This window comes from Monodelphis domestica, chromosome 7 (genome assembly GCF_027887165.1).
Source record: "Monodelphis domestica isolate mMonDom1 chromosome 7, mMonDom1.pri, whole genome shotgun sequence".
In the NCBI taxonomy this organism is placed as follows: domain Eukaryota; kingdom Metazoa; phylum Chordata; class Mammalia; order Didelphimorphia; family Didelphidae; genus Monodelphis; species Monodelphis domestica.
Window position 1 is genome coordinate 1 of NC_077233.1, and position 9598 is coordinate 9598.

Below are 9598 nucleotides of genomic sequence, written 5' to 3' on the forward strand. Positions count from 1 at the left end.
AAGAAGAAGAAGAAGAAGAAAAGAAGCAAGAGGAGAAAGAGGAGGAGGAGAAGGAGAAGGAGGACCATTCCCATATCCCACTGTAGCTGATCTGGGGGGATTTTAGTGCTGGGACAGATTTTGGCTATCAGCTGGTAGAAATGCCCTGATTTTACAGAAGAGGAGAAAGAGGAATTGGGTCTCATTCTGGACAACAAACATAGAACCCTTTCCACTGGGCTATACTGTCTCCAGTCCTACTCCAGGCCCACACAGCTCCTTCTTGTCTCCTCTCTGAACCTACCAATGGGTACACCAGGAAGGAACATGATTGGGGTGGGGGAAGCATTCATCCATATCTCTAGATCCACATCCTACACACAAATACCACACACAGAGATAATAACACACACACACACACACACACACACACACACACACACACACACCCCTTCTCCTACCTGTAACATCTCTTCTTTTGAGATCTTGCCATCACAATCCAGGTCATAGAGCTGAAAAGCAACTGGGAGAGAAGAGAATTTGGGTCCCAAAAACATCGAGAGAGCCTTCTGGCCCTTCAGCATCGCTGTCTCCTCTTCTAGGACCCCGGCTTACCAAAGGCCAGCCTAACCTGAGTGACTCCCCATCCCAGTACACAAATTCTGGGAAGAAATCGAGGTATCTGGCACTGGTTCTGACATCCCAGGGTGGAATTCCTCCTCCATTTGGGAATGTGGTTCCCCACTGGCCAGACTAGCTTGTCTACTGCCTAGTGCCCAGATCCCCACCCACCAGGGTCCCATGGCAGTCTCTCACTTCCCTGTAATCACTGCCTCACTGATCTGCCAGGCCCCATCTCTTGTCTCTCCAATTCAGACTCCTCAGCTGCCAAACTGCTTGGCCTGCATCATGGTCTGGCCAGACTATGCCGCGGGAACATCAGTGATTCCCTCTTGCTTCTAGATTTAACTAGAAATTCCTCTGGAAAAGCTTTCCCAGATGTGCCGCCAGTAAACCTTTCCGGGCTGGCTAGGCAATGCTCTCCTCCCCACTCTTTTGGGGCCAGTCAGTTTCGTGTTCTGGCTGCCCCCCTCCCTCCCCACCTTTCTCTCAGTTTGGATGCATCTCTCCTTGCCCATTTCCAAGAATCTTGGGAAAGAACCATTTCCTGCCTGAGATCCCCCCAGCCCCTCCCAGCCAAGGGTGATTCCTTCCCCACAAAATTCCCTGCTCCATCTCTTGTTAACTTTGGGGGGCCCGCCAAGGTTCCTCCCACCCTGAGAGCAAAGAGATTAGTTGGCATCTTTGGGTCCTCCTGCCTAACACAACGATTGGCCTGGGCTGGGGGAATGCAGGAACATTGGTTCAAGAGTAGGAAGACCCCAGTCTTCTGACAGAATCCGGGCAATCTTGGGCAAATGGTCACTCTGCATCCATTTATAAACCACCTACTGTGTGCTGGCTACCTGAGCTAGTCATCTTAAGAGATGATGACCAAGCTCTGTTCTTGGCCTCAAAGAGGGAACAGTGACACAATATTGATATGAATAGATCCATGCAAGAGAGAAATGGGGAGGGCTTGTCTGCCTGGGCCTTTGTTGCCTCATCTAGGAAAGAGGGGATTGACTCCTCTGACTCCTAAGCTGCCTCCAGCTCTGACTCTGGGATCAGGCAATTCCAGTCCATCCTTCCTGTTCCTTTCCTCTTCTGGTACGCCAGGAAATCCAGAGTGCTGCTGAGGTGCAAAGCCCAGCTCTTGGTCCCCTCTCACAGGCTTCTGGCTGTCCGCTCTGTCCCTGTCTTTTGTCTCCACTGAGGGCCAAGGGATGAGGCCATTTGCTATGCTGGGTCCTCATTCCTCATACATAGCCATCATCTCACTCAGTCACTAGCCCTTTCTTCCTTTACAAAATCCCCTCCACCCTGCCCAGGTTGTTGTGGTCAACACCTCTAGCCTCCCAGCCACCTTCCCTCAGTGTAGCAGTGATGGCAAACCTATGGCACGTGCTCTCTGGGGGCACAAGACCACCCTCCCCACCAGAGTTTGTTACTAGAAAGGCAGAGGGACCTGGAGCTGCTCCCCTCTCTCTCCACATTTTTGTCCATGGCCCCTCTACCCAACAGCCCATGGGAGCAAGATAGGAGGCACACAAGGGTCACTCTCTACATTCACCGGCCATTCCTCAGGAGACCCACCTCTCTGCCCAGCAGTCCAATGGGATCATCCTCCTCCTCCCTCCCCTTTGTGAAGTAAGGGGGGGGGGGGTGGCATTCCACCTCTAAAAGGTTCACCATCACTGCCTCAGTAAGTCAGTTCAGGTACTGAGCCAGTTTTCCCAGCTCCCCAGCCCTGGCCTGGCCCCTGGCCCTGGTGCTGGACTCCTCAGTCTCCATCATTTCCTAGAGCTTTGGTTCTGGTCAGCCTGAGACTGGGACTCCTACCGCCATTGCCTCAGTCTACCCGTCCTAGTCTGGGCCTGGGGAGGGGCTGGAAGGGCCACCCGGCCCCAGAGAAGACTTCGGGCTGCTTTGGACATTAGCTCCGGCTGGGGGCGGGGCTCGGGGGCTCCACGGGACTAAGGAGGGCCAGACCAGGCTCCACCAAATCTGGGCCGAATCCCGAGTGAGCCGGTCCCCAGACGGGGACAAAGCCCCTCCGCAAGGCATCACCAGTGCCTGGAAGCTCCGGGCCAGAACCGCCTGGGGAGGGCCCCACCCTTCGCGACCAGCTGAGACCTGGGGGGGGAGGGGGGAGCCTTTCCAGCCTTCGGGCCCTGCTTTGGACGAGTCCCCGATGTATCCCCAGACGTGTCCCCGCTGCCCGAGCTCCGTCACACTCACACAGAAGCTTGTTCCGGCGGCTGTTGGGAGGCTCTGGAGCCTTGGAGTCGGGATCGCTGCGGGGCTCGTCCTCTTCGGCCGGCCGAAAACAAGCCAGGACTCGCACAAAGCCTCGGAAATCCACACACTGACCCCTGCGGGAAGGAAAGAGGCGGCTCGGCCCCTCCCTCCACTGGGGCCCTCCGAGACTCGGGTTTGGGTCAGGGTCGCCCCTGGGCCCGTCCTCACCCGTCGGGGAAGAAGGTGTTGATGATCCTGTCGCCCAGAGGGTTCACTTGCAGTTCGCGAATGCTCTGCAGATCCAGGCGGCTGTTGGGGAAGGAGGGAGAAGGTGGACGCGTCCAACGGGAAAGGGGGCCGGAGAGGGGGGGCGGGGGTCGACCCGAAGGGATCTGTTGGGGGGCGGCATTCAGCTGGGCCCGGAGGCAGGGCAGGAGAGGGGCTGGGGAAGGCCTCTCCTCACCTCAGATATCCCTTACTGTTCCTGTCCAGGGCCCGGAAGCGGTGATGGAGGCGATTGAGAATGGCCAAAGAGACTGGACGGGGGAAGAGGGGGGAGAATCAGGGCCTTGGAGGGTTCCAACTCAAGATCTGGGGCTGCGGCGTCAGAGCCCGCTGGTCCCAGAGCCAGGGTGGGAAGGGGGCACAGACTTGCCCAGGCCTCAGGGCTCCGTGCCTGGCCCACCCACCCCGGCTCAGGATGCCGGAGCACACCAGGGACAGAGACGGCGGGGCGGGGCGGGGCTGAGCAAAGATCAGATCTCTCCGCCCGACCAGCCCTCTCCCTTCCCCCTCCCCCCAAAGCCCCCAGTTGGATAAGGTGAGCAGAAGAGAGCGCCCGCTAGTCCCTTTCAGCCGTTGGGGCCTCTGACCACCCGGAACTTCACCGAAAGCCTGGGTTCGAGGCCTAATCCTGGCTCTGCTTAAGGATCAGCGGGACTGTGTCCTCTACCCCACCCCCCCTGCCACCGCCCCAGCCGCCCAGCTTCAGCCCCGACCCCGGTCGCGGGAAGCCTGGAACACCTGGGTCCGCGGCAGTGCCACTCACAGCCGGTCTCCTTCTGGATCAAGTCCAAGTCTTCCAATTCCGAGAGGTGGGAGAAGTGAGAGCCCATGGCTGGGCCTTTCTCGGGGGGAGGGCGGGTCCCGGGGAGTCCAGGGTCCGGGGACCTGGGGCTGGGGCTGGGAGGGGCTCAGGGCGGAGTCCCGCTCCGAAGCTCTGCCTCCTACACTTGGCCTAGGGATTCAGGCGTCCTCGAAGCCTCGCCTGTCAGCAGGTCCCCTTGAGACACCGAACCTTGAAAAGAAAGGCCCCCTTACTGGGTTTGGAAGGTCCGAGGCGGCATCCAACCGCCCCCAGTAGGCTCTCGGGGATTCTGGAACTCCTCCGAGCCGGGCCTCCCACACTCCTCAGTGGCCAAGAGAACAAAGGCGATATTCAGGGCTCTTCGGAAAGCACCCGGTGCTGGCCTTTAGGACCGACAAGTGCTTGGGGATCGCAGAGAACCGGAGGGTAACGTCCTGGAAACCAATGGCCACCCAAAGGCGGGAGGGGCTCCCGAAATGCGTCCAAAGACCAGGCCAAGAGCCTTTCCCACCCCCACACTGCTTCTGCCTGGCCCTGGCCCTCCCCCAACAGCAGAAAAGGGGGGGGGGGTAGGGTCAGAGGGCCCGAGATCAAGGCAAACGCAGTCGAAAGAAGCCGGGGCACAGGTGAGCAGAAGAGAGCAGGGAGACCCTGGCCAGGGGCTGAGAGGGAAAAGGACTCTGTGGTTCGCCTTAAGCCCACGCGCATTGCTCCAGGTTTGGGAAGTCTCTGTACTCTTAGGCCAGGTTCGGGGGCCAGACGGGAGCTGGAATGGGAGCTGCACTCGGAGCCCCTCCCAGAGGCAGGAGAAGGGCTGGGGGAGGGGAGGAGGGAGGGGACAGAGACAGAGAAGGTGGGGGTGGTCCAAGACAGGCATCCACAGAGAGATGGCAAAATACCCAGAGAAGGACGGGCCAAATGGTACAAAGAACGAAGGTGGAGCTGAGGAGGCTGAGGACCCAAGGGAGAGCCATGATCTGGAGCAGCGCATAAACCCACAGACAGAAAGAAACGGGGAAAAGCAAGTCTGGAGAGCCCTTCGCCAAACCTCTGTGGAAGAAAGGAGCCCAAGTGCATCAAGGGAGACCCAAAAGACCCTCCCTCCTCCCTCCTTGCTACGACTTCCTCCTGCTCACTCTGGTCCAGCCTTGATGGCTGGTTAGAATCTCCCCCACACCCCAAGCCCACCCAACTCCCCCTGAATACCCCCAATTCCTTTTCCATCAGGTTGTCTTCAGGGCCTGGACACAGATATCTCCTCCCCAGAAGTCTCTTCCTTGGGCAGTGTTTCAGCATATTTCTGGAGGCTCTCCCTCTCCATCTACCTCCAGTGGGGCACCCCCTCTGGAACGTGCCAGGCCACATGTGGTTGGACCAAGCCAAAGAGGAGCAGGAAGGGCATCCCCCAAGACAGCCCTCTTCCTGCATCCTCAAGGAGCACTCGTATTGGTCTTATCTGGTGGTGCTCCCTCACCAAGAATGGGTGTCGTGGGAGAGAGACCTTGGCACCTGTGCTAAGCACCGAATAAAGATCTGGCAGCAGTGTGTGGAGCTACTGATAAAAGGCTGACCAGAGAGGTGAGTATAGACTGGCCAGGGTGGTGGGTATACAGGGTAGAGCAGCAGATATAGACTGGCTAAAGTGGTGGGTGTAGACTAGCCAGTGAGTATAGGCTAGCCAGAGTGGTGGGTATACAGGGTAGAGCAGCAGGTATAGACTGGCTAAAAGTATAGACTAGCCAGAGTGGTGGGTATAGGCTGCTGCCCAGGGCAGTGGGTAAAGCCTGGCCAGAATGCATTACTCAGTTTTTAGGACTTGATGAGACATTGGTAAATCAGCTCCTGCGCCAGTGCTGTTACCGGAATGTCAAAAGAATTGGTGTCAACCACGGCAGAACATTTCCCCCAGTTGTTGTTGCCTTCGAGAGATGGGTTTTAATCCTGAACATTTGAACGTGAACTTAATTGTGTTTTGTCAACATGATCAAGCACAGAGCAGCCTCAGAGTTGTGCCCTTTGCAGAGCTAAAGCCTTGCTTGTATTTGTCATTCGACTATTCGAATCTGAAAAAAAATCAAGACAATAAATTTTCGGTATTTCTGACTGAATGGACTCCACTGATCACTGGCCTAATCTTAGACAGTCCAGAAAGCTGGAAAGTGGAGCGAAAGAATGGGAAATTGATGCACAATGGTGAGCAGCTGCCATGCTGGAAGGCGCGTGTCCTGCCTCTCTCCTTCTGCTTGGTGGGCTTGGCAGAGATTAGCCAGCATGAATTTCTGCAAGCTCTTGACCTAATGGTTGACATTCTGGAAGACCTTCACTGACACTGCAGCCAGGACCATCTACCATTCAGAGAGTGCTGATCAGCCAAAGGAAAGAAAATGGGACAGAAAGGGCGGCACCTTCTCCTCAGTCGTTCCTGGCAACTTCCCCAAAACTGACCATGAAAATCAGGCATCAAAACATCATACCCAAGTGTAGGAAAGCAGACACATTAAGTGCATGCTTCTCAGACGAGGATGCTCAACAAAGAGCAGCAGGAAAAAAGAGGCAACATAGCAAAACTCGTGCAATGCAGCAAAGCTGTACGTGGAGGGAAATTTACATCCTCAAAAGCTTACATCAATAAAATACAGAAAGAGCAAATCAACAAGTTGGGCATGCAAAGAATAAATTTAAAATCCCCATTGAAACACCAAAGTGAAAATCCTGAAAATCAAGGGAGAGATTAATAAAATTGAAAGTAAGAAAGAAAATCATTGAACTACCAGATAGGGAGTTGGTTTTATGAAAAATAAAATAGAAAAACCATTGATTATTTGGATTTTAAAAACCTAATTACCAGTATCAAAAATGAAAAAGGCAATGAAGAAGAAATTAAAGCAATTATTAGAAGTTATTTTTATTGTTATTAGAAGTTTTGCCCAATTATATCTCAAAAATATGACAATCTTAGTGAAATAAATGACTACTTATGTGTTGAGGGAAGTTCACCCTCCCCTTCCTGGTTTGCTGACGGGACAGTGCAACATTCTTCAAATGCCAGCACAGCGTCTGCAAAAATCAATAAAAGAAGGGGGGCAGGGCCAACCTGGGCCTTTTTGACAGACTCTGGCAGGGAGAGACAGGTAATGGGAGAGAGGAGGATGTCAGCAGGCTAGGCTACACATGGTCTAAGAACTTAGAGTAAAGGATGAGATTTAATCTATGCTGATCTACCTTTTCTATTAATAAACTTTATGAAAAATAATAACTGGTAGAAAATTGATTTTAATTATAACACTTACAAAAATATAAACTACCCAGATGAACTAAAGAGGAAATAGAATATTTAAACAATCCCATCACTGACAAAGAAATTAAACAAACCATCAAAGAACTTCCTAAGAAAAAGCACTCCCCACTCCCTCAGGGCCAGATGGATTCAGAAGTGAGTTCTACCAAACATTCAAAGAACAACTAACTCCAATACAAGATACGCTATTTGGAAAAATAGGGGAAGAAAGAATCCTTCCAAACTCTTTTAATGACACCTAAACCAGAAAAAGTCAAAACAGAGAAAGAAAACTATGGACAAATCTCCCTAATGAATATTGATGCAAAAATTTTAAATAAAACACTAGCAATCAGATTACAGCATTATATTGCAAGAATTATGAACTAAGGAAACTCAGGGATGGTTCCATATTAGGAAAACCATCAGCAAAATTGACCAGATCAAGAACAGAACCAACAGACACCATATGATTATTTCTAGAGATACAAAAAAATACATTACATATTAGTTCCTTCTATAACCCCATTCATTATTTTTAAAAATTGGGATAAATTGAACCTTCCTTAAAGTGATAAATGGTATCTATCTAAAACCAACAATATTTGTAATGGGCATAGATTAACACTCTTCCCAACAAGATCAGGGGGACATCAAAGATGCCCAATATCAATACTACTGTTTAATATGGTACTAGAAATGCTCACTATAGCAATCAAAGCAGAAAAAAGAAACCAAAAGAATTAGAATAGACAATGAAAATAAAATTGAAATAATTAACAACCAGTTGAAGGATACAAAATGAACCTACATATATCATCAACATTTCTATTTACTACCAACAAAGTCCAACAGCAAGAGATATGTGTAATTAGAATCTGTTACCCTAAAAACTACAATTCCCAGCACCCCACTCTCCTCACATTATGTGTTCACTTAGGGAGGATATAAATTTGGCATAGCCCTGTCTCTATCTATCTATCTATCTATCTATCTATCATCTATCTATCTATCTTCTCTTCTCTTCCTGAAAATGCTTTGGTGGAGTGAGACTTTTAAACAGACAAGGAGAACTTGTTCACATGTTCTTAATTTTGTTAAATAATTAGGTTTTATACTTCTATTTCCTTTTCATTCCTTCTACTTCAAGTGATTATTAATACACATTATAAAATTAATACTTGGAGCTGCTGGATATTAATTTAAGTCCTACAGATAGAAAATGAAATTCCATTCAAAATCACTCTAGACAACATAAAATACCTGCAGGTATACCTACCAAAACAAACCCAGAAACTATATGAACACAATTACAAAACATTCTTCACACAAAGTCAGATCTAAATAATTGGAAAAGTATTAATTTTTGCTCATAATCCAATATAGTGAAAATGATAAGCATGCCTATATTAATTTGCCTATTCAGTGCCATACATTCAAACTACCCAAAAACTTTTTTTTTCATAGACCTAGAAAAAATAACAAGAAAATTCATCTGGATTATTCTGAACTAGGCTGAGAGGCTTTTGGACTAAGCTTTTGGCTGCTGGTGGCTGATGGTGGAGACCTTGAAGCTTTTGCTGATTGGCTGAGGTTACCTGGCTGGATGATAGAAAAAGAAGAAAAACAGTTGTCCTCCTATCTCTCTGGCTGTCTCTGCTAGTGACTGATTACCATTTCCCCAATATCCTCCAAACCAAGGCTCCCTGTAGAGAATAGGGAAAACCCTATCCCTCTTACCTTATCCTTCATCCTTTCCTGTCTTCCCCAATAAACCCTTACTTGAGTTCAAGAAGAGAAAAGAGTATTTTCTCTAAAGTATCATAGTTCACACTGTTACTGAAGAAGGGGGAGAGGAAACTGAAAAGCTTCTGAAGAGGGGAGAAAGGGAGATTGAAAGGGGGGGAGGAATGGAGACATAAAGAGAGGAGGGTAGGCAAACCTTGATCCATTAGTTAACCAGTATCAATCAATATACACCCTCAGGAATTACTATCTATTACAGATTGGCACCCCCTAAATGACAGAACCACAAAATCCCTTAGAAACACTAGTAGAAGACATGTTTAAGCAGGTTATCTGTGGAGTTGTGGTGTTGGCAGCTATTACTGGATTCTAGGTCTACAATATACTTTATAGCAAAATGACACACATGATATTCGATTCTCTGGAATACATTGGCAACACAACCATGTTTATACTGCAGTTGACATTTCAGACTGAACCCATACTGTGGCAGGTTTTGACTCAGGTTTATGTTATCTCCCTATTTAAAGAAGTTTTATAGATTTGTGATCCCCAAAAAGGCAGAACAGATAGTGATAGATAACAACCTGGGAAAACATCATTAAGAACTTGTTTGAGGAATTGATCAAGGAAAAAAGGCTTGATTAGGTTAAGGACAAGAACAATGG

The 9598-nt window shown here is 49.6% G+C and overlaps 1 protein-coding gene and 1 long non-coding RNA gene across 5 annotated transcripts; one reads left to right on the forward strand and one right to left on the reverse strand.

The window, feature by feature from the left end:
• Positions 1-112: 112 nt before the first annotated feature.
• On the reverse strand, positions 113-4148 carry LOC100026376 (calcineurin B homologous protein 2-like). 2 transcript variants are annotated; one of them, XM_056803983.1, is made up of 5 exons: positions 3869-4148; positions 3284-3356; positions 3049-3129; positions 2821-2954; positions 113-502 (listed from the first exon to the last, which is right to left on the reverse strand). In XM_056803983.1, exons 1-5 carry the CDS (start codon positions 3933-3935, stop codon positions 354-356), a joined length of 504 nt encoding a protein of 167 aa, XP_056659961.1. In that variant the 5' UTR covers positions 3936-4148; the 3' UTR covers positions 113-353. The 2 variants fall into 2 exon arrangements, with proteins under 2 accessions (XP_056659961.1, XP_056659960.1); XM_056803982.1 differs by lacking the exon at positions 113-502 and adding an exon at positions 1583-1791 and having other exon boundaries at positions 3869-4065.
• On the forward strand, positions 1783-9077 carry LOC107650416 (uncharacterized). 3 transcript variants are annotated; one of them, XR_008913286.1, is made up of 5 exons: positions 1783-2284; positions 2786-3151; positions 3313-3914; positions 4062-4333; positions 5135-6723. It is a non-coding gene; the product is annotated as an uncharacterized LOC107650416 (long non-coding RNA). The 3 variants fall into 3 exon arrangements; XR_008913287.1 differs by lacking the exon at positions 1783-2284 and adding an exon at positions 8652-9077 and having other exon boundaries at positions 2949-3151; positions 5135-5485; XR_008913285.1 differs by lacking the exon at positions 1783-2284 and having other exon boundaries at positions 2949-3151; positions 5135-5485; positions 5714-6723.
• The last annotated feature ends 521 nt before the right edge of the window (positions 9078-9598 follow it).

Coding starts and splice junctions, on each gene's coding strand:
- LOC100026376 (XM_056803982.1), bottom strand. CDS start 3,935: ATGGGCTCTCACTTCTCCCACCTCTCGGAATTGGAAGACTTGGACTTG. Junction 3,357..3,868: donor GATCCAGAAGGAGACCGGCT/GTGAGTGGCACT, acceptor TCCCCCGTCCAG/TCTCTTTGGCCATTCTCAAT. Junction 1,792..2,820: donor CCGCCGGAACAAGCTTCTGT/GTGAGTGTGACG, acceptor CTTGGCCCTCAG/TGGAGACAAAAGACAGGGAC.